At 37.9% G+C, this 26,042-nt stretch overlaps 1 protein-coding gene across 1 annotated transcript in view; it reads right to left on the bottom strand.

Moving 5' to 3' along the window:
- The window catches only part of diaph3 (diaphanous-related formin 3), a 414,251-nt gene that overhangs the window by 147,578 nt on the left and 240,631 nt on the right, over positions 1 to 26,042 (bottom strand). The window contains exons 22-23 of the mRNA XM_073811820.1: positions 19,521 to 19,650; positions 6,383 to 6,507 (exon numbers count right to left, since the gene is read on the bottom strand). Coding sequence (XP_073667921.1) covers positions 6,383 to 6,507; positions 19,521 to 19,650 — 255 coding nt within the window. The remainder of the gene's footprint in view (positions 1 to 6,382; positions 6,508 to 19,520; positions 19,651 to 26,042) is intronic.

Here is a 26,042-nt window from a genome sequence, read left to right as displayed (position 1 = left end):
GTGTGTGGTTGTGCTGAAGCAAGCAGTCTCCACTTTAGATTTAACTACTGTCCTACCAGTCAACAGTGCATATCTATGCTCACCTCAACTGTATAATCAGGCAGGTAAAAGTGAACATTAGGTAAAAATCACAAGATCTACAGGCTGTATGGTTATTCTTGATCCCACACATCTCAGTCCGAGACTCACTACAACAGGTTCACCATGACTTATTCATAATAAAGCCATGAACAACAAGGGCAGACAGGCCGAAGAGTCTGTTCTTGTTCGGCCCACTCGCGAGACCTTCAGAGAGTTCTTCCTCCAACATATGCCCACAAACCTGCTCTGTGCATCTCCTCCGCTGAGAGTTGGTTCACACGCCCTCCAAATACACCTGCTTCAGCTCTCTGATTAGAAAAAGAATAGAGTGCAAGGGACACGTTCACCTAATGAAAGGACAGACGCCGTATGAAGGCGAGAGATAAGACTTCATTAACTTGAAAACGGATCTAGTTTCTGCTGCTTAGAGCTCAGAGGATGGGCAAAATCTGTGCCGTGAGCGATGTTAACTGCAGCGGGGAATGAGAGAGGAAGGTGTATTGTGGGTTTTTCTTCTAAATGATAGACAACGAAACAAAATAAAGAGAGAGTGAGGTTGATGGCTGACCCTTGAGCAGAGGGATAGAAAAACATTGATTTTCTCCTGTACACCTGAGCTTGTTAGACACTCTCATATTGTATAGTGTACACACACTCACACCTTTAAAACAAACTGTCTCTCTCACGAAACCTAGCGAGCTGACTCTGTGGTCAGTATTTTAAGTTATTACGCAACGTATGGTTAGACAAACGCTGCATGCTTGTGAGTCAAATCTGGATTTATTTATGGAGCACAATAACAGCAGTTGACCGTCCCATAATACCAATAGAAAATGCTATGTGATAGTTCACAAAAAAATAATAATAATGTCATAGTATTTACTAAACCTCAAGTTGTTCCAAAACTGTAGAAATGCCAAACACAAATATTACGGACCAAAAAGTTCTGGGGCACCATTCACATCGATAGCATTTTTTTATTCCTAATATATATATATATATATATATATATATATATATATATATATATATATATATATATATATATATATATATATATATATATATATATATATATATATATATATATATATATGTCAATGGTGTCCCCGGTCTTCTTGGTTACAAGCATTCTTAAAAATAACCAAATATTTTGGATATTTTTCCTATTTAAAACTCTACTGTAGTAACATCGTGTACTGAGACCGAAGGAAAATATAAAGTTGCGATTTTCTAGGCCAATATGGCTAGAAACTGTACTCTCATTCGGGCATAATAATCAAAGACTTTGCTGCCGTAACATGGCTGCAGCAGGCGTAGTGATATTACGCAAATCCAAAATGTCAGAAAATGGTCCCCTTGGTTACTTTAAATAGCAGGAGACTATTTTCAGGCACTGCGTAATATCATTGCACCTGCTGCAGCCATGTTTAACTCTTTCGCCACCATTGACGAGATATCTCGTCAATCAAGAGAAAACGCTTCCCTGCCAATGACGAGATTTTCCATCTTTCCGCAATACCGCTATTATCTTATACCCTTCTGCAACTTTTTAAACCCGGAAGTATTGCCCTATGGCAAGCTGCTGCATGTCCGTGTCTGTTTTAAAGATCGCTCTGAATGGGATTTCTATGAAAAGTCCGTCACAAAAATTGAATTATCTCTGCTTTTTGCTCAAAATGTGTTTTTTTCAGAAACCTACCCATATTCAAAAGCTGATTACAAAAGAACCACTGAAGGTAGGATGAAACTTTTTTTTTTGTTTGAAAGCAGAGGGTCTGTTCTTTTATTTGGTATATTGTAAGTTTCTATATTTAAAGAAGAACATTTTCTTGAAGGCATTAAACTTTGGTGAAAATCATGAAAAAGCTGGCACTGGCTGGCAACTTTTTTTAAAAACGCTGGCGGTGAAAGAGTTAACATACAGCCCATATAAAAAAAATGTATGTATATATATATATATATATATATATATATATATATATATTAGGGCCGGGACTCGATTAAAAAAATTAATCTAATTAATTAGAGGCTTTGTAATTAATTAATCTAAATTAATCGCATTTTAATCTCATATAAATATTTGACCTGAGAACATTAAGAAGTAATTTTTACATGGATTTTTATGAATAATGACTGAATACATAAGCTTAACAAAATATTGTTTATTTTTGTTCAACCATGTCATTGTACCCGGAGTCGGGCTAATGTCCACCCTAGCTGCTGTATGTTTTGCATTGAGATTATACTTGAGGCTCGATGTGCTGCGGTGATATGTGAATTCCTTGTTCCATATCTTACACACAACCATGCTCTTATCGACGCTTACCAGTGATGCGCGGGTCAATGTATAAACAACCCGCCCGCAACTCGGACCGCAACGAAAAATATGTATATATTATACCCGACCCGCTTCCTGGCCCGCATTTCTTAAAGTAGTTTGTTTAATATTGCAGGGTTCGGGACTTCTCAGGTTTTGACTGTCTGTGTTCTGGTACCTATGTGCGCGGATGCCCCACCTCGCGTATAAAAACAACAAAACATAATATACTATATATAAAATATATAAAAATGTGCATAATATATTTTTTAAGTTGCACATCGTTTATAGGTTTCTTAAGTGGGATTCGGATGTGAAAAGCGCTGCATAATGTACGCGCCTTTAGTGTTACCATTGAAACTTAACTAAATTAAAAAAAATAAGAGGTGATATATAGCTTTAGCCTACATAAATGCTTATTGCTTTAATGTTGCGAGTTCCTCTTCAGCTTTTCTTGCTGTTATGTTTATAATAGTTCATTGTTCAGAGTTCATATTGATGATCTTATAGTCAATTTAAAAATGTTCTTACAAACTGACTCTATTCGTTTAACTTTTTTCCTTTACCTGCCGTCGCTGTTCTCTGTGCGTGTCCTCCGTCAAAGTATTAAAATTAATATGAAGTTGATTTTTAAAAGTCTTAAGCACACCGCAAATCAAACGTGCTGCTACAGTATGCTCTAAATGCGCGTGTAAATTTAACTTCTGGGCACTGCCAGGCTGATTTTTTGAAAAGTAAGTGATATAGGCTACTCACTGCATGTTTTGGCATTCGGTAGCATATGCATCAATGAGATGCACGGTGTTGCTTTTAATGTTCTTTTTAATTTATATTCACAAAACCTAACAACAAAACATTGTTTATAATTACGAGACAAATTATTTGAAACGAAATTCGTTTTAAAGTAGCAAACAAAACTTAAATTAAACTCGTAATAAACTAATTAAATTGAAACAAAACAACATTACAACAATATTTAAACCCAACAATACTCAAACATTAACATATAACAGACATTAGGATACATGTTAAAATAATCTGTAGTTTGTTGGTAGATGTTTATTGGGCAAAACCTCCGTTGCAAACCTCCATTTACCAGAATAAATCATTTTTACTTTGAAATTGATGCGTTGTCACGTTAAAATCAGCTGTTCGTTTAGGTTCCGTCTACTTTTATTTACACTGCATCACAACCCCGGAGTTCTCGAACTAAAACAGGGTCTGCAGCATTTACGAATGACTCTATTAATAAGTGCGATTAAAATGCGTTAAAATGTTTAACGCGTTATTTTTTGTGTAATTAATTAATTAATCTTAATTAACGCGTTAAAGTCCCGGCCCTAATATATATATATATATATATATATATATATATATATATATATATATATATATATATATATATATATATATATATATATATATATATATATATATATATATATCACTGGCATTGATATTAATGGGAGACCATAACAGTCAGAATGTTCGCTCTCAGGGTTTACTGCAGAAAATTTGTAAGTTAAGGTGGTAGGGTTGTGCAGGTGGGCGGGCCGGGGGCGTGGCAATCAAAGGGGCGGGGCGTACGCGTCATGATGAAATTATTTTTATTTAAAACACTCAAATAAAACTCAATTTTGAAGAAACTACGACAGAAAATGAACACATACTAGATTATTAATGAATTGTATGTTTTATCAATAGGCTAGTTATCCTCCAGACATTGACAGACCATGTCTTTCTCTCAATTTGGCCCCGTGTCGCGCGTGCCCGCTCGCAGTGTGAAGCGCGTCCCAGCTATTCTCCGAGATGCACTTGACGGCCTTTTGTGCAGCAAATTTTTTTTGGACGACCTTGTTAAGGTGGTAGGGTATCCCAGCTTAGGTGGGCCGCCTGAACTGAAAAGTGCTGCGGGAAACACTGGCTCTAGTCCCGCCTCCCCGTATAAAGAGCCAATTGTCAAATCAGAATCCTCTGGGAGAGGGACTTTGCGCATGCTAACAATAACAGTTAAAAGGACATTGGTTTGCTCTTCAATACTGAAAACAATAAGGGCTCGTTACTGTTGTGCGTAGGTGCGAAGGCGTAGGTTCCGCGTCGGTTTTCATTTATACTTTTGCGTCGTCGTCCGCGTCGACGTGCAAACACATGTGCAGACCGCTGGTAGGCAGTATCCACACGTGTAACCACAGTAGGAGCGAGACCGTCGATGGCCCTGTCCAAAATGGCACACTTCATGTGGACTTTCGGTCAAGTGGCCTTAAATTGCCCTTTAAATATTCTACGAGTCCGTAGGGTGTCCCATATTTAATTTTAATGCTCCGAAGTGTGCTCATCAGCATCCCCTTTGCACCAGGCTTTGCGCACTTTACCAACCCAGAAGTCCTTGCGAAAGAGGAATCAAGGAAATCAGACCAATCAGATGACGTAAGGGAGGAGTTCACACTGATGGGCAACTTCTCTTCCTACTTCCCCCGTGACGCTCGAGTCTGTCCCAAAATATGACTTTGGTGCACCCTCATGAACTCGCGTCAAGGCTCCCTAAGGTCTGCACTATATGATGTCATCAAAGTGTGGACTCTGAGGAGGTCCACAAGTCCGGAGTGTGCCATTTGGAACAGGGCCAATGAAGAAGCAGCTTGGCAAGTTAACCCACAAACGAAGAAGAAACAGCAGCTTGTTGTGTATGATTTGAGAAGACCAGCCATGATGGAAGTAAATAAACAGCGACTAATGTTGAAGTTGGAGTAAAATCACTCCTCAACGGAAATACTAATGAAGCAGTTTTTTACATGACGGGAGGGGTTCCGGTGGACTAATCACAGCACTTGCGGTCCGCGTAGAACTGGTGCGCTGTTAAAAATTTTGCGAGGTGCACGTCAGGCTATGCAGAGCTACGCACAGGCTACGGATAACTAGAGCTTACGCACGAAAATAAATTGGGCTTTACGCTTCGTTTACTTGCAATACATCCTGCAGACAGTCATGCGTTCTAGGCTTTCAAAGTATACTGATTTACTGTAAGCCCTTATGGACACCTTCAACAGTATGAATGTACGGAGTAAGCCAACAGTGCAGGAAATTGCCAGCACAAAACAAAAGAACCAAACCAGTGCAAACAAAACAAGCAAACTAGGCAACAGAAAATTGCAGCATGGGATGAAGAAAAACAATACGGGTGAGAGGAGAGGATGCTTTGGGGTCGAACACAGTCCACTGAGCTCCACTATGTGGCTGGTGAGCAAGATAATAACCTCCCCTGGTAGAGTCAAGCCAGGCCAGCGTGAAGGGTAGAGCAGCCGGGTCAGGCCCAAAACACAAGCATCCAACCCAGGCATCCTGAACACCACATACTCACAATTAAATCATGATTCAATTGTATGAAATATGAGAGTGCATTAAGAGTGACATTTGCCACTGAAAATAACCACTTTCGCCTGACATAACCATAGCACTGAAAAAACACAGTGACCTGCACACTCCACAAACACCAAACAAAAGATTCACTGTGGATTTTCGCGGCTTTAGTCCATTCAAGTAGCGCCCCGAGTATCTCCCTTGGCAACGCATTTGGCCTTCATTGACATTCAAAAATTTGCCATTTGCACAGGAGACAACATCCAGACCACAGGGAACTGTTTTCAGTGGAGTGACAGACAGCGGGGAAAAGAGCAAACAAGCAAAGGAACAAATACATGAGAGTACGACTCCATTATCAAACTGTCTTCTGTTTCACACACCGCCCGGTGCAACTCAACGTGAATAAATAATTCACACACACACACCGACATAAACTCTGATTAGTGTTCACGTGTGCGTGTGTGGTTGACAGGGGTGTTAGAAAATGTGTTTCCACTATGTGTTCTAGAAATAACAATGCTGCTAGCATAACAATGAAAAAAGTATGTGACACGAATAACTGTTAAAATAAGGGAACTAAATCTAGCGTGCTTGTGTAGAAGCGTGTACATTAAAGGATATTGCCATCTTGCTGTAGAACAGGTCCTGCTGGTCATCTGTAGAGCCGAACGTTTCCAGATCCTTCTCCAACTGCAGCAGCTGTATCTCCATCTGTCTCAAACTCTTCTCGAGGTTTTCTGCTGATACTAAAGACACACACACATCCACAGTTTTAAAACAATGCACTGGCATGCTTTATTTAGAACAAATACATGTAAATAGATGTGACCCAGTTTGTGAAAACCCAGCTAGACTTATTTGCGATTTTTAAACTTAAAATCATCCTACAAAATGTCATGGGCATTTTGTGACATTTTTTATATCTTTATATATTGGCTGAGTAAGATCAGGTCAAAGACTGAAAGCAATTATTAAAATCAAATTTCTATATTTCCCTTAACTTAGAATTTTATTAGCTTGGCTTATTTTATGTATGTTAACATTTTAAACAACGATAAAACATATTAACAAGTCAAACTAAATAAAATCAACAAGTAAAACAAAGTTTTGAGTAGACTAGATTGTTTTATCCATTGTGGTAGCCCTTGTTCACAAAAAGGTTGCGCTAAACACTCCCCTATGTGCTGCATTTTGACTTCTGTGCAACTGGCAAACATCTGAATGCCAGCTAAGGCCAAGCATGTTTGCCAGAGGAGATATGGGGAACTGTATACATGGGTAATTTGGATAAGCCTACCTAAATGTAAGCCTAAATGATGTACTGGAATACTAAACATGACATGGCAAGTTTGAATATATGCATGGAGACTACTGTTATTGTGCTTTATTACACACCTTTCTAAAATGATAGATTCTGATTGGCAAGTAGCAACATTCCAAGAAACTAATAACACACTGTAACCCGGATAAGTTTAATATTACATTAAATATAACTTGTCGTCTTTTTTAATAGCATATCAGGCATTATATTTACAAATGATTAAACAAATCAAGAGTTTGGTTCCAAAACGCGATGAACGCCATTCAAAAAATAAAAAAAAGAGTTACCACCAAAATCAGTGTTGTATCTGGTCAATATTAAAAAGTTAATTCTTAATTTTAAGCAAAATACGATATCCGCCGTGTTATTCTGTCATATTTTCTCCCTTTTTACCAAAACGCGATAAATGCCAGTCCTCCTTCTCTGCAGAATGCAATAAATCCACTCAACAAATCACAGCGTATAATTCCACGCATTGTAAACAATACGGACGGCACGTTAAATACACACAGTGACAGAATCCTCATCTACTTTGTACTTTGTGATCAAAAACAAAATAATACTTTTGATGGCATTGATAAACCTGTGGTGGTTTTCTGTGGTGGGGAAGAAACGTAAGCCACTCGGGTGAAGGAAAAATGCCGGCTGAATGAATATAACATGGTAAAGATTAATGCACATTTATATATTGATTCAACATATTTATAACATTTGGAAAAAAACTATTGCATTTTGCAGAAAAAAAATATTTTTTTTATAATAAATCTTTGAAAATCAAATTATGAATTTGAAATGTTTATGTTATTATAACTTAAAGATGCTACAGTATGTGAACGTTTGTAACAGAAAATAGTGGTTTTCATATTGTCTGGTTTGGTATAAAAAACAAATTTTTACCATAATTAGTCAAAATGGATTTGTTGCGTTTTGAAACCAAACTCTTCAAATAGTGTGTTCGTGACATTTGAACGTTTTGTCTTATCTTAAAACTCTAAGTAAACGTGTTTTTTCTCACAGAAGTTCTCGTGAGAACTCACTAAAAATTAGCAAATAATATATCAAATCAATATATTAATGCTCCTTACCTTATTTGTGTAATAAGCGAGATTACGTACAGACAGCAAGTTTAGTAGCGAAATAAGCAGCTTCAGTGTGATATAAGACCTGATAACACTATCAGGGCTTATTTCTTTGATAACAACTTGCTGCCTATACATTTTCCCTTACATAAGAGCTGCTGGCCCAATATGTATTAATTGTATGATAAAAAATAACTTGAATTTCATAATACCTAATTTCCTGTTGTACGGATAATATTGCTGTGTGAACAATATTAGAGTAAGCAAACCTTTTTATCTATAATATATTAAACTAACACATAATAAAATCCTAACAGCTGCTAGCAATTTTTTTACCAGCAGTGTAAATGGTTTCATTTTTAAAAATGTTATTAGTTTTAACCACAAAACCAGGTTTAAGTAGCATTTAGTAGTATTTGTAGTAATAGCAAACAATACATTGGAAGTGTTCATAATTATCGATTTTGTATGCCAAAATTCATAAGGATAGTAAATAAAGATCATGTACCATAAAGGTATTTTGTGAATTTTTTACAGTTAATATTTAAAAATGTATTTTTCATAAGTAATATGTGTTGCCAAGGATTTCATTTTAACAACTTAAAGGTGATTTTCTTCCTACTCAATACTTTTTTGCACCCTCAAATTTCATATTTCAAATAGTTGCATCTCAACCAGGTATCATCCTATCCTAACAAACCCTACATCAGTGGAAAAGTTATTTATTCAGCTGTCATATGATGCATGATCCTTATGACTGGTTTTGTGGTCCAGGGTCCCATATTTGTAATAGTTGATATATTGTGTGAACAGTATGATAGTTCAGAGATAACACATCCTTATTTCTATTTAGCTTGTATTTATTCTTTCTTTAAGATATTCAGGTATTTCCGCCTCAACAGTTTAATCAATTCAGGTGTGAAAAGCTGAGCCGTAATGCGTGGAAACTTCGCCATGGCAACATTGTGATACATCCTAAGTGCTGTTTTTTGCACATCTGAAGCGTGCATGCAAGTGAAGTGTAAATTTGCGTAGCCAAACACACGCACGGTTGTCAGGCGTTGGGTTTGCATGTTGTGCCGGAAAGCTGCGCATCACTCGACATTAGATCAGTATCACATTACTGTGTCTCTCACACACAGATGACTGAACACTCATTCATGGAAAAATTCTGGATGTGTTTGGTCTTCTTCAGCATGTATAACAATTGCAATGTTCTCCTTTAACCACAGATACTCAATTTTGTCCAAAATATATTATTACAAAGTAATATTTGGTCTTTATTTCCCTGCCGTCTCTCATGTATGCTGGGTAGTTTGATGAGGTAATTACGTGACTTTAATAAGAAGCTCAGTTTTGATTAAGCAGAGACTGTTTGGAGGGGATGATCATGTTCCATGCAAAGTGTTAGCTTAATGTGATGGGACACGTTGACTGAGCCTCATGGACTGAGAATTGCCTTTAATATCTTCAGCTTAGCAGGATATTTTCATGCATTTTCATGAGGAATTGTGTAAATGTTAAACTATTTAAATGGTAATCTGCTTAGGTCTGACTTTTTCTTTTCTTCCGGTCCTTAGTGATTTATATGTGCTTAAATGGTAAACATACCTTTGTTAAATATCCTGGCTTAGAGTATTTATTTAAAATGATTACCAACAAGTATTTAAAAGTGCACAAAGTTTGATCAGAATGGCTAAACAAATTAACAGGAGCATGAATCAAACACTTTATAGATCATGGAAATGGAAGGTAAACTAAGAATCCAATAGGATTTAGCCACAGGCCGCATCTCTAGCTCCCTCTGATGGAGTCAAAGCACAAAGAGAGACAGAGAGACAGAGTAATAGAGGTAAATGTCTCTATCTGGACTCACTGTTTTGTGCCAGCTGGCACTGCCACTCTGAGTGCCACCCAAGAGTCCAGTGCCAACACATTCTAAAACATGTGTGCACACAGAGCAAATTTATTGTATATTTGTTTGATTGTGCAAGCAAGCTGCTTTGATTTCATTTGGTCTAATCTAAACCCTAAACCACACAGATTTAAATGATTCACATCATGCTGTGTGTTGAGGAAAGGTCTGCTATTATTTTTCTTGACCCACAATTTTTTTTATACACAAGCATTACTCAAATTTCTCAATTGGTATATGTAAAAAGTATAAACAGTGTGTGGTCATCTTAAACTAGTCTACAGTTATGCACTAATACACTGTAATACACACATATACAAACAAAGCAAACAACCAACACAACACAAATGTTTTAATCATAGGTCTAAATCTCTCGAGAAGTGATTGCAGAATGAGGCGTATGTGTGTGTTTGTGTGTGTGTGATGGACTATTCAAGAGCAGTGTGTGTGTATTTTATTAAGAAAGGAAAGAAAGAAGACTTTTTAAGGGTTTTTAAGCTCCTGCAAGGAAAGATTGTTTATGTAGTAGACTTTATTCAGCCCATTTAGTCATAAAAATGTTGTATATAACACATCAGTTCATGTTTAGGACAAACACAAACAAGCCTTTAAGATCATAAAGAAATATGGCGAGACAGTGTGTATTTACACATAGTATAAACGGCCAAAGTATGGTCCATTTTGTACGCATACGTGATGGTCTGTGTACAGTGCGTATGCTGCAATGTTCGTCATCAGAAGTGCGAGTGTACTGTCGTGCACCACCAGATTTTTAAAAGTTGTGCATGTGCCTATAGGAGTTGTAGTATGTAGCCAATGAGATGCATTGCATTTTGTTGCATTTGCATTTTTTTTACTATGTTCTTACCTCAACTTAGATGAATTAATACTGTAGATACCTATTTTTTTCAATGCATGCACTTTTAATCTTTGTGCAGCGCCTCGTGAATGTGTTAGCATGTAGCCTAGCCACATTAATTCCTATGGCTCCAAACAGGGATGAATTTAACTCTTTCCCCGCCAATGACGAGATTTTCCGTCTGTCCGCAATACCGCTATTATCCGCTATTATTCCGCAACTTTTTAAACCCGGAAGTATTGCCCTATGGCAAGCGGCTGAATGTCCGTGTCTGTTTTAAAGATCGCTCTGAATGGGATCTCTATGAAAAGTCTGTCACAAAAATGGAATTATCTCTGCTTTTTGCTCAAAATGTGATGTTTTTGCAGAAACCTACCCATATTCAAAAGCTGATTACAAAAGATCTCCTGAAGGTAGGATGAAACGGGTTTTTTTGTTTGAAAGCAGAGGGTCTGTTCTTTCATTTGGTATATTGTATGTTTATATATTTAAAGAAGAACATTTTCTGGAAGGCATTAAACTTTGGTGAAAATCATGAAAAACGCTGGCGCTGGCTGGCAACTTTTTTCAAAAACGCTGGCGGTGAAAGAGTTAAAAGCCACTAAACACTTCCATGTTTTCCCTATTTAAAGACTGTTACATAAGCAGTAATACAATTAAGTATGGTGGCACAAAATAAAACGTTTGTTTGGAGCCATAGGAATGAATGGGGCTAGGCTAAATGCTAACACATTCATGAAGCGCTGTACAAAGATTAAAAGTGCACGCATTGAAAAAAGATAAGTATGTATTAATTCATCTAAGTTGAGGTAAGAACATAGTAAAATATTGAAAAACAGTGAGTTTTCGTTTAACAAAAAAATAAAAAAAAGATTTTATCATGCCCCCTCTGTTAACAACATGTTACGAGTAAATAAACGAATAAAAAAGCATTGAAACAGCATGCAAGCGAACTAGGGTAAACCACATACTCATAACTAAAGATACACACTCTAATGCATCATCCATTAGCACGCATTAAAAAAAAATCACCTTAGACCCAACCACACTGCAATGAGATAGAAAACCATAACAGTTGCTGAATAACAAGAGCAAATTCTTAATGAAAGCATCTCCACCTCTCAGAAAGACACTCGCATGTACACATACACAGAGTGTCTAATGTGAGCTTTAAAGGACGGTATAATGGAAGTAATATCTGTAAAACAATCACACTGCCAGTGGGCAGTGCAGGGACACATTCAATGTGTGGTGGGGATATGTTACCCATAATGCCATTTCAGCTTTGATGAAGGACAGTAGAGCAGGCAGCACTAATGAAATGGGGAATGAGAGGCGAAAGATGGGCAGAAAGGAAAATGTAAAACTAATAAAAAGTTGCAGAGACACTAGCAATAAGAGAAGGACAAAGTGGGCATGAGAAAAATCTTCCTAATTCTTGAAAATTACCATTTTTAAAGGGGACATATCATGAAAATCAGACTTGTTGCATGTTTAAGTGCTATAATTGGGTATCCAAGGGCTTAAATCAACCTAGAAAATGTGAAAGAGTTCAACCCAGTAACTTAGTTTTGGTAAACCATTCTCTGCAAGCATGTGAAAAAATGGGTAGATGAAATTTATTCTGCACCATCCAACCACAACACTGCCATTTAGTGCAGAGATCAGCTCATTTGCATTTTAAAGGACACACCCAAAATGGCACATTTTTGCACACACCTACAAAGTGGCAGCTTTAAAGGGCGTTTTGCAGGTTAAATTTTTCCACGAATTTGGGCAATTTGCTTGTTGATAATAAACATTTAAATTGTTATCCATTGTATTTTATGTTGTTGGTTATCACAAAACGGAATACAAAACGAAAAAGTACAGCGGTTTGCAAGGATTCTCCTTTCCCCCTCAACGCACTGCATGACGTCACTTTGGGGAGAGAATTTGATTTAAGAGCATTGAGAGTGACTAGAGAGATGAGTAAAGTACAATATTCAGATTATATCAATGCAAATTATAGATAAATACATAGATATAAATAGACTAGATAGATAGACTAGATAGACAGAACGACAGATAGACAGACAGACAGACAGATGGGCTAGTATAGAGAGGTAGGCAGAAAGCCAGATAGCGTTAGCATAACTTCGTGCAGAAAGTAAACAAACAATTAACATACTCGTGTGTGCTGGTTTGAGGGGGACCATAATCCTGCTGAAATGGGTGTATGCGATCTTCAGCACAAACGAATTCAGGCAGCATGACTCAAATCCTGGAAGCTGAGTGAGGCGTCACGTCGTCACATCTGGTCGCGGGGTAAGAGCCTCGAACACAGATCAAAACGCACACATTTCCCTACAGCCAGTAGCGGAGTGTCAGTCGGGACTTTCCCGGTCGGCCGGTCTGATAATAGTTATACATTGGGAGTTATATTAGCAACACCGTCTGTCTGATGTGCGGCCGGTTCCCGCAGCCTCTCTGCTTAACAAATATAAAAGTGCTCAACCCGTTCGGCCGGTCCAATCATGTCCAGGATTTATAAAAATACGGGGATCAGTGATTGGTTTCTAGCCTGTCATCCTTTGATGTAAAAAGCCGCCGAACGCCTGTTTATTGCAGTATGCGGTCGGATTCAAGCCCGCTGCAGCTGCTGACCGCTGCTTCTGTGTATAAAATGATCGTGTGATTCGTTATGATCGCATAAACAATATAACAAAACTTCCTTTTATTTCACATAAAAATATATTTTAGATATTATATGATAGACTAGTAAGTGTGGATTAAGGATGTTTAAAACTCTCTAGCCTGGTGGTCAGGACATGAATGGATTGAATCAGCAGATTTGCAAAGTTTTATTTATCTCCACATATATCATAAATAATAATTAGCAGGGTAACTTTGCAGTATACCACATTATATATTTCCTATTATGTATATATGATTTCCATATTATAAACGTAAGTATTAATAAAACGGCAATAAATGTCTCATCTATCTCTATGGCTCTGGCTGAGGCTTTCATCTACTTCTACCCAACGTGACGTCATCGCCGAATTGCTTAAAAAAAATCGTTAATACCAAAAACATGAAAAAAAAGGGTCTTTAAGACCTTTTTTGAGACATTTTAAAAATGATATACATATCTTGAGTGATTTATGTACCCATTAATCAACAGTGGTGGTTAACCTGCAACACGCCCTTGCTATAATAAATTATCTATATGGTATTTTGAGCTAAAACTTCACATACGCACTCTGGGGACACCAAAAATTTATTTTACATCTAAAAAAAGTCTTGTAAAATAATAAGCTAAGGTACAGATGTTTATTAATAGGGTAGAAACTAAATAAAGTCACAGTTATTTTTTATTGACGCAGTGCAAATAAAGCATAAATTAGGTACAGAACAGACTGGTTGAGAAATGTGCTCTGCTATGATGTCACAAATAAACCTTCTTATTCATCCATGCAAAAGAGAAGTGGATGTTAAACTGTGAACTCTTCCAAAAGTAACACAATTTATTTTATTTTTCAAATGTAAAAATGTAGACAAAGATGCACATTTCTGCGGTGCAGCTTTAATAAATATCCTTGTTTTGCATGCATGCCTCATAAATAAAAATGTGTTTTAAAATAGTTAATTAAATGTCTCTATGCTTTTGAAACTACTTTTTCTACTAATGCAACCAATCACACACAGCCAAGAGGAAAATATTACCTTAAAGGGATAGATAAAAATTCTTTCATCATTTACTCATCCTCATGTTGTTTTAAACCTGTATGAATTTCTTTTTTCTGATGAACACAAAAGAAGATATTTTTAAAAAATGAAGGCAAACACACAGCAGATAGTGACCATTCACTTGCATAGTAGGAATAAAAAATATGATGGAATTTAATGGGTACCGTCAACTGTGTGATTTCCATCATTTATCAAAATTCTTCCACACTATGGAAGTGAATGGTCACTATCTGCTGTGTGTTTACCATCATTTATCAAAATATCTTCTTTTGTGTTCATCAGAAATTAATACAGGTTTACAACAACATGAGGATGAGTAAATAATGACAGAATTTTGATTTTAAAGTGAACTATCCCTTTAATACGTCACAGCTTAGGACAGTATAGTGATCCAATCAAATTCCAACATCCAAATGACCTAAAGTCCCACCCTACATTATGTCCCATAGGCGACCTCAGAGCTTCTGTTGCAAAGAAGGAGGGTAATATTAAATCATACCGATAAAGACGGTATTGTCTCATCCCATATCCCGCTGGGGAAAAAAATCTGTATACATTACCAAAACTCGCTCCCTAATACAAACACTGTCAGTTAAATCATATTTACTGTACACTCAAAAATAAACTTTTGGATTTTTGTAGCCATCCCAAATCTCACTTTTCTGTTATCTAAAAGCCATAGGTAATGCAGTCAGGCGGTCGGGTTGCCCTGTTGTGACTCTGCCTCCAAGGCAGCCGAGGGCAATGTGACCTCAACACAACAGCCCCCTGCCTCTCTGTCTGCTAAAGCAAACACAAACACTCAGAAAATGTCTGGATATTTCAGCTTATTTTAGTGATTTATCCCCTCCATCTGTTTACAGGAAGAGTTACGATAGTAAAATTCAGAGATCTGACACACTTCACTTGCACTTATCTACTCTGCCGTTTATTGTTTGAATACTGAGCTTCTGATATTTTCTCCAACCCTGACTCTCGTAAACCGGGTCTTCACAGAAAACTTAATTACTACAATATCATTAAGACATCATTTAGTTAATTAAGCCATTTCGTTGTTGGCTGCCGCCCAAAATGTAGGTGTTTTGGTCTCCACAATGTAAAACCTGACCCACACACCCCAACACACAGAGGTTGACATTATCTCTGTGCCCAGGGTTGCTAATAAAATGTGTGCTACAAAATGAGGCCGTGCGGTGCATAGGACATTAACACTGATAGAAGTCGACAATAAATTACCTGCACACATTGAAACTGTGGTATGGAGTTCAAACATCAGGTACATTGCAAGGTCCCTTGTTTTAGATTTGTGTGTGTGTGTGAGGCCAATACTGAATGTGATGTTTGTCTTAAGGGCTGCTTGGAGGCAAGAAATTGTGAAAACTGTGTGTGGGTCTGAGGTAAACATGCATCTAAACCCTTTTCAGACACAGATTACGGAAAAGGCTTCCAGGATTTGTCCTGGGGTCTTTGATTTTGGTTAATTCACACTGGCAATGATTTTCTGAATAGTGACGAGCTCCCTGATCTCTGCTTTAGTCCAGTTTGCAGACATGTCTCATCTTGCATTTAAATACTGTGATGAACGATAATTTTCATCCTCCAACTATGGCACACCACATTACGGCATTGATTCTGCCTTTTTTCAAACAGGATGCATTATGTAAATGTTACGGCAGTGTTACTAGGTCCCAGAACATCCCAGAACATTTAATTCTATTTAATTAATATAACTAGTAGGGATGATTGCAAAGATCGGTATTAGGCATTTTTAAACGAGATTGTCGTTATTTAATGTCATATGCCAAAAGATCTACGCAATGCACATAATTTTAACCATAGACTGTAAAAAATACAATCGTAGTGTCTGTGACGTCACCCATAGGTTTCTGAAGATCGTTTTTGAAGCCAATAGTAGGCCATCTTGGCCGTGCGTCATCGAGCATCACTCACGGATATCCAAAAATGGGTAAAGAGGCGGGACGTGGGTGAAGCTGAGGTGGCTGGTTGCTGAAACCACGCCCCTCTAGCTCGAATCTAGTGAGAGCAGTGGCTGTTCAACAGTCACTCAAGTGGAAAACGCCCTTAATTATGCAGAAGTTTAAGACTTAATATAACTTAAACGGATAAATTACAAAAAAAAATCACCTCCTCACAGTTGTCATGAAGGGCAAAATTAGCTATACAGACCAAAAAAAATTATATGTACCAGGCTGAAAACATAACTCTAAAGTTGGGCATTTTAACATGGAGGTCTATGGGAATTGACTCCCTTTTGGAGCCAGCCTCTAGCGGCCAGTCGATGAATTGCAGTTTAAATCACTTCCTGTATTGGCTTCATCAGAGATACCAGAAGGTTGCCCCTTGTTTCAAACGCCACTTATTAACCATAAACTCATAATTGTGATGAACTCCACCGCGTGTATCTTCCAGTTTTCTTTTAATGACGTAAACATACTCGGGTACAGATCATTTATAGTGGGACAATCGTACTCGGGTATGGTTCGGTCCAGTTAAGTAGGATGTGAGCGTACGCTAGAATTTTCAGCTTCATGCTGGCAGCTGCATATTCAAAGCTTTCCCATATCTTTTAGGCAATATCTGTTTTATAGACTCTTAGATTGTCTTTGGCAAAACCAAAAGGGAAATAGAAAGTCTGACAGATGGCAGGTATATGGAGTAAAAAAAGAGGGGCAAAGCAATGAATAGTGTAAAAGCTAAATGAAGGCTTAAAAAGTGTTCTTCAATCAATATAACTACACCTGAGGTGGAAGTAAGTGCTCTTCCACCATACAACTAAGTTCTCATTTTTTATCCGCTTAAAAAAATCACCACGTTTTGTTTTGTGCCACCATACTTACTTGTTTAACTACCATAGACCGTAAAAAAATATGGACGTAGTGTCCGTGATGTCACCCATTGGTTTGCGAAGATCGTTTTAGAGAGGCGGGACATGTGTGAAGCTGAGGTGAAACCTCGCCCGCCTATCGCGAGTCTAGTGACAGCAGTGGCTGTTCAACCATCACCCAAGCGGCCATGCCCTTAATTATGCAGAAGTTTAACCTCTTGAAAAGCACCCCCATTCTGGCCCGAAACCATGAAAATACCTACTTTCACTAAAAGGGCTGTTTTTACAAAACCATTTATAGTATAAGCATAACTGTGGTATCATTAGATAGAAGACACTTTGAGCTTCGTTTTCCATGTTTCAAAATTATTTTAAGATAAAAAAAAAGTTAGAGAGGCTGAAGTACATTGTAATAAAATTTTTTTGGCATAACATCTTTTTTAACACTAAAAATCTTAATGATAAATATATGTGTGAAACCTATAAATGCAATGAGGCCAAAGCCACAAGTCTAAAGAAGTTATATTTCACGTTTGAAGTCAATAGACCCAAAAATGAGGTTCTTGCAAGAGTTTTTGTAAGATTAGTGCCTTTTCTAAGTGCCAGTCAGCCACAAAATAAAAGTCTTTTGTTTACATACACGTTCGTTCTTTTTATTGTTTATCCTTATATAAGCGTATAAAATGCCGTATCCACACCAGGAAATGAAGCTTCACACAAAGATCGTTGAATTCGTGTTCTAATTGGCTACACGTTCTGTCTATCAATATTTTCCATGAAGTCATTGGAGGAACGCGCAAGTCAGATGACGTCACGATATTTGACAGCGCTGTTTGGATATTATGTATTATACTCCCGCCTACTTGTACAATCAAGTTTGAGCGCTGGTTTTGAACGCGAGTGTGATCTCATATACAAGTGTTACGATGTAAATAGTCCTCAGATTGTATATTATAATCTATTACAAGACGTGCATCTGAAATCTGATGTAAACAATGGAAAATATATCCATATTTCACGGCTTATACGCATTTGTGGACAAAAATGGTCATTGGATGTACTTTGTTGGAGAGTTTTTATGGGTTATTCACAGTTCACACATCTGAAACAGACTGGATTCGATTCGCGTTCCTTATACCAGCACAAAGGTAAGGAGTCAGTTTATATTATGCATGTTGTTATCTGGACTTCTGTAATAAAATACTATATTTATGATACTAGAGCAATTTAATCTCAAAATGGACACCATACACTGATGCTAAACCCTTAGACCTTTTAAACGATGTATAGTAGTGTTATTATTATTGTTGTTTGTACACAGTAGGCTATATATATATTGTTAGCAGCATTAAAAAAAACTGACGTCTTTCCGTCTGCGAGCTAGTGCGCGTCGAGAGGTTAAGGCTTAGTATAATTTAAACGAATGAGTTACAAAAAAAATTCACCCCCCTCACAGTTGTCATGAAGGGCAAAATTAGCTATAAAAAGTTACCAAAAACACTTTTTGTACCAGGCTGTAAACAGATTATTTTCTACTGTAAAGTGGAGCCAGTCGATGAATTGCAGTTTAAGTCACTTCCGTATTGGCTTCATTAGAGAGATCAGAAGGTTGCCCCTCAGTAGCTACTCATGTTACAGTCTTTAAATAGGGAAAACATAAAAGTGTGTGGTGGCTTCTAAATTCATCCCTGTTTGGATCCTAAGGAATATTGGCGCTAGGCTAAATGCTAATACATTCATGACTTGCTGTACAAAGATTAAGTGCACGCATTGAAAAAAGACAGGTATGTATTAATTCATCTAAGCTGAGGTAAGAACATAGTAAAATATTAAAAAACGGTGCTGTTTTCCTTTAAAAAAAAAAAAAGTTATCCCACCGACTGTTTTAAACCAACTAAACACCTGTTTAGTCAGGCTGAGAGACCAGCTAAACATATATAAGTAGTCCATTTCAGTCTTGCGAATATGAATATTTGTCACTTCTGTGCATGTGTATATGTTTAAGTACCTCGACTGGCCCGATCAACATGTTGTAGATCATCGACAAACTTTAGCACTTCAGGATATCTTTCCTCACAGATCTCCGCCAGGAAGTGCAGCAGAGTGGACTTCTGATCAGCTGATTTAGTGTCCTTCAGCTGGGGGAACAAAAGAGAACGAGCGATCTGATTAATGTGATATGGATATTAAATATTAATAGCACAACATCCCTTGTGTAACAGCAGAGAGTGGGATTATAAAACTGCCACAGTCGTTTGTAAAATGCATGAATATTTAAGATGCGTTAAACACATTCAGGTGGTTGCTTACACAAGGGAGTCCATAGTAAGATACAATTTTATGACATGGATACAGCTGCACTCTAACTACATTCTCAAAAGTAGACATCTACCTATAGCCATCAATGTATTTAATAAGCAAACATTTACTAATATTGTTTTAATCATTCATTACTGCACAGTATCGGGCACGGCCTACGAGTAAAGTGCAACTGTACTGGCATTCTCCACCGCTGCCCAAAAGTATAAAAACAACAAATATTTGTGTTCCTATAATGTGAACAGAACGCCAGAGAAAGAAAGAAGAGCGTAGATGGAGAGAATCTTGAAGGCACCCATCAGCAACAGCCTTCTTCACGTCTGACAAGTTAATTTGATAGTACACCGAAATTGCAGCCGGACCAGAAAAGCAAGACATTTTCATTGTCAGTTATGATTATCATTGTGGCACAAGGATACAAGCCTTTTGTAAAAGGCTGCACAAAAAGCATTTGATTAACATGGATAGCGCAAACATTATTAAGCTCTGCTGGGTGGTGTAAATGCCTGATTACCTTTGGAGGGTTGGGAGGGGGTATACGAGAGAAAAAGAGATGAAGTGAAAAAGGACTTTCAAATGAGGCTCTTGAAATTAGACAAAATTGGAGACATCGACTTTCCATCTAGTCCATTTTTATAGTCTCCTCTCTCTCTCCGTAATTTCTTTAAATGTATGCGTTTTGACACGGGTTTTGTGCTAGATACACATAAAGGGTTCAACCGGATAACTGCAGTGTCAGAACATTTGCAAGCCGTGCAAAGCGTCAGACTGATGGGTGAGGATGAAATTAGATTTTGTTGCTTTGCCTGACAGGGCTTCTCAGATATACCACACACATTAGGATGAATAAAGAACCGAGATATTCTTTGACCTTACTTCTGTTTATTTCTTCAAACAAATCTAACAAAAAAACTATGTCTAGGTCTCCGAAATTTGCAGGTAAAAACTTTTATTGAGGCTATGATGAGGAGTGCGTCCATGACAAGTTAAATATCTTTTGCTGAAGAGATCAAACGGTGACGCTAAAGTCACTCCCTCAAAGATAAACACTTTCAAGTCCTTTGACAACTAAATGTGCTCAATAAACCCACTGAGAGCAAAAATAAAGACACTGACGGTTTAACCTCAGAAAATAAACAAACAAATCGGATCAAGCGAGACGGAGCGAGAGATCAGGACGGGCCCCTTAGGCGAGAAACTTGAAAAAGTAAACGACACACTTTCTTTGTCACTCCTGTCCATCAGAAACGGCACATCTATGTGGATGCACAGTAATATACAGATCTACTAGGAGTGTGACGGATAACAAAACTAACGGTTCGGATCACATTACAGTTTTTGAGGCAAGGATCGGATCATTTTTCGGATCAGCAAAAAAAGAGGTGGGAAAAATCTAATAAAAACAGAAAAAATAACAAAGTTGCACATTAACTAAGGTCTAAAAACAGCATTAAGTACAGAAATAAAATCAAATGAATAATTACACTGTCTTTATTGTATACACCCACCTAAAGGATTATTAGGAACACCATACTAATACTGTGTTTGACCCCCTTTCGCCTTTAGAACTGCCTTAAGTGGCATTGATTCAACAAGGTGCTGAAAGCATTCTTTACAAATGTTGGCCCATATTGATAGGATAGCATATTGCAGTTGATGGAGATTTGTGGGATGCACATCCAGGGCACGACGCTCCCGTTCCACCACATCCCAAAGATGCTCTATTGGGTTGAGATCCGGTGACTGTGGGGGCCATTTTAGTACAGTGAACTCATTGTCATGTTCAAGAAACCAATTTGAAATGATTCGAGCTTTGTGACATGGTGCATTATCCTGCTGGAAGTAGCCATCAGAGGATGGGGGGCACATGGTGGTCATAAAGGGATGGACATGGTCAGAAACATACTCAAGTAGGCCATGGCATTTAAACGATGCTCAATTGGCACTAAGGGGCCTAAAGTGTGCCAAGAAAACATCCCCCACACCATTACACCACCAACACCAGCCTGCACAGTGGTAACAAGGCATGATGGATCCATGTTCTCATTCGGTTTACGGCAAATTCCTACTCTACCATCTGAATGTCTCAACAAAAATCGAGACTCATCAGACCAGGCAACACTTTTCCAGTCTTCAACTGTCCAATATTGGTGAGCCCATGCAAATTGTAGCCTCTTTATCCTATGTGTAGTGGAGATAAGTGGTACACGGTGGGATCTTCTACTGTTGTAGCCCCAAGGTTGTGCGTGTTGTGGCTTCACAAATGCTTTGCTGCATACCTCGGTTGTAACGAGTGGTTATTTCAGTCAAAGTTGCTCTTCTATCAGCTTGAATCAGTCGGCCCATTCTCCTCTGACCTCTAGCATCAACAAGGCATTTTCGCCCACAGAACTGCTGCATACCGGATGCTTTTCCTTTTTCACACCATTCTTTGTAAACCCTAGAAATGGTTGTGCGTGAAAATCCCAGTAACTGAGCAAATTGTGAATTGCTTAAATCACCTTTCTTTCCCATTCTGGCATTCAGTTTGGAGTTCAGAAGATTGTCTTGACCAGGACCACACCAAAATGGTCAAATTCAACAAATTGAACAGCTGTTCCTAGTAATCCTTTTAGGTGAGTGTACATTAAATATAATATTTTTTTAGAGCTACAGAAGTTATTTTCTCTTTGTCTTGAGTTGTTTAATTAACATTATTGATACAGACTTAAGTAGGTTAATTGAGGTTACTGTCTCTTTAAGATAAGCACGGACTGGTTTCTGACTAATCTATACATAAACTTAAGACATAAACAAATGTTTTTATTAGAAAAATAATACCGTGGAAATCATTCTGGTGGTGTGTGCCCTATCAAAAACAGGACGATTTTATGTTTGCTTTTTGAAACGCATCTTTCCGTGTATGCACTTTTGAGTGCACTTAAACGTGCACGCACGCAGACGGAGGGCGAAATCTAAACGACACAGCATAAACAGTCGCTCCACACAAAAACATTACATTGTTTTTCAGTACTCTATTCACCAAATGTATTTTAATCGACTACAGTATGAGACACAGAAGCGCAACTCTCTCTAAAGTTTAACGTTACACATTAAGAGTTCTGATCTTCGAAGGGCATAGGGATGATAACGTCTAACTGGAGCTGGACTGGACACTTTCAACCGCATGTGCATAAGTGCAGACATAAAGCTGGTTACTTAAGCACCTTTTTGCAGCTAAATATTTCAAAATCACTTGAATGTTAACATTTGCAAGCCTTTGAAACACCTGCAAATGATAAACTTTCCATATTTAAATTTGCGTATTAATCCCCGAAAAGCATGCTAGCCGAACCGTCTGGATCAACTGCGATCCATCACACAACTAATATGTACCATGATCTCTTTCTCAGCAGTAAGGACAAATCACTCTCATCATACATTACATGCACATTAATACATGAGATGTAACGACTAAAATGAAGGGGAAGATTCTGTGTGAACATTCTTCAAAATGACTCCTTGGTGAGTAAAAGATGGCAGAATTTTTGGACGAAGTGTTTCTTTAAAGTCTGACTGTAACTGTGTTCGTATACGGTCTGCAGTCTTTTATCAGGTCTTCAAGGAGACATGATGAGCAGGGAGGCATTTCATTATCCCAGAGAGGCACTAATGCTGTTATGGCCATTCTGAGTTTTAGCACCACACTGGAGGAAGGTATGAAAGTGGTAAAGAATAAGATGGATGATTAATAAGACAGAAAAAGGGAGACAGCCTGTTAAAAGAAATGAATGGCAAATCACCATGGAAACCTAAGTACATCTGCAATGGCTGGAATAGTAATTAATTATACTCCCCACCTGCCCTTCATCTGAATTACCATTTGCAAAATTTCACCCACTCCCACAAAAAAAAATCTTATTAAAGGGTCTTAACTAGGGCAGAAAAATCTAACATTGTGTTGTATAATATACAGAACAACGTTACATTAGAGAAAATATTAACTTTTTTTTTAAATTGTGAGTGCTGCTAGATTAGCATACTAACAGTAACTAAACCATGCCTAAGAAAGTTTGACCCCCAAAGCCTGGTTCGTTTCACTAGTGTAATTTGGGCTCGGGAAGGGGGTATAGGATGGAAAATGCGGGTAAGCTCACTGCCATGGTGCTTTTGTCAAGGGTTGGCCAGGGTGTTTGACTGAGCACACTGCTGTGATGCCGTTTACCTTTTTGGGTGGTTACATGGGACATGGATGGGTGATTAAGTGCTGTTTTTAACTCACTTGGTAGAACATTGTGTTAAAAAGCACCAATGGTCAGATTAACTTTTTTTTCATTTGCTTTGGTGTGTAAGTGTGTATTAGTACATGTTAACGATATGCAAAAGGTACAAACCCCAAAGAAAACAATGACGCGAGTTATCGTCTCCAACGTAAATCTCTTTTCTTGAACTACAACAAACACAGCGATTGTAGGCAACAGTTTACTTCCTGGGATTGGTGATGTAGACAAGACCGGCATTATCATAACATGAGAAGATATGGTCTTAAAGGTGCTCTAAGCGAATTCACGCATTTTAGACCATAACAATTTTTTTGTTACATACAACAAACATCTCCTCACTATCTGCTTGCTGCCTGTCCGCTGATCAAACTGAAAAAAAGGTGGAGTTAGCTACGCTCCGTTTGTTTGAAAACAGTTCAAACATCAACAAAAAGTGACGTCTCGCAGATTCGCTTAGAGCGCCTTTAATATGGTCATTTAGAAAGGTAATAGCACATTTCCTCAACAAGAATTATGCACCACATCTGTGGCAGAAACATGAGTTACACGTTGAAGCTGAATCCTGTTTAGAGAGATAATCTGAGTTCCAGCACATTGTCCTATGCAGATACTGCCTATTATTTTCAAACTTAACTGTCCGTAACCTGGGGATGCAGATATCCATTAGCATTAATATTAGCTTATGCACCTGACCAAACAGAAAAATAATAACCTTCCTCTATTCCAGCACACACACACATACACATATTTATACAGTATCTGTATTACTATCATTACTCAAGGACTTATCTCTGAAAACAGAAGAAAAAGCTATAAAGTGGTTTTTGGTCTCTGCACTTTGATAGATGCCAAGAGATACAGCTACTGTGGTCTTGAATGCTTGATAGTGTTAAATCAAATGAGATCTTCTCGAACGCCAGGCGTCTCCAGCGAGAGGCACTTTAGATGGGTCGGCCGATAGGGGTCAAGGTAACGGGAAAATTGTGGGAAGGGAATGAAGGACACAGAGGCTGGACTGTCTTCTATGATGATGACTCAGCTCCGGCTCTTCCACGTATATCAGAGGAACATTATTTATTATCTTATCGGATTCTTTCCAAAAACAGAGCGCAGGAGGACAGCATCTGATGAAAATCGCTTGTGTGTGTGAATATAATAAATATATGGATAGCAGAACACATAAATGGCTTTAGGGCTGGTTTAACTGGAAGAAATAATACTATTGTTTTTTTTTGAGGAGTATGCTTAATCTGTCTCTAGGAAACAAGCCTACAAACAGCCTCTAGACTTCAGTGATTTTAGTTTTGAAGTGCTGATGTAAAGACTTTAGATGTCGTGTTAACCACATATTTGCAGTTTTTGACTGAATTTATTTTTAGCAGTGATCTATAATTTTTACAGATTACACTTACCACCCCTGTCAAGCTGGTGGATATTGCACATAACAATTAGCCAATAGGTGTTCGACTTCATGTGGTGCTGCGTAGATCGATCGGCGTATGACACAAAAGTCTCACGAGAGCGATTAGTAAGCACCTGTTTAGAAATACTATTGCAATAGTTTAATGTCATGCACTGATTGGTCTACATTAAGTTAAAACTGCAACAAGAAATCATCTGTCTGAGGTAAAGAGTCTGCATGGGTCTACATTGATGCAATTTTTACACACAGGCGAGCACTCAGTTTAAGTCAGTGCAGATCAAGAGTAAGACTTGAGTTCAGGCAGATACAGAAAGTCATTTGAGTTTAGTTCAGTTTTTACAAGTTTTATTCATATTTTAATCGTTACTGCATTTTGTAATATGTACACGTCCAGGCACAAATGTCAAGTGTGTGTCAAAGTGGAAAAACAAACATTCATTCATCAGCGTCATGTGGTGTTGGACATGTAAAGTGATGCACGGTTTATGCTCATCCGCTCTCTTTACAAATACCTTAACACATATTT

Source organism: Paramisgurnus dabryanus, chromosome 14 (assembly GCF_030506205.2).
Source record: "Paramisgurnus dabryanus chromosome 14, PD_genome_1.1, whole genome shotgun sequence".
NCBI classification, from domain to species: domain Eukaryota; kingdom Metazoa; phylum Chordata; class Actinopteri; order Cypriniformes; family Cobitidae; genus Paramisgurnus; species Paramisgurnus dabryanus.
The sequence above is the reverse complement of the archived record's forward strand: the minus strand, read 5'-3'. Positions and strand labels throughout refer to the sequence as shown.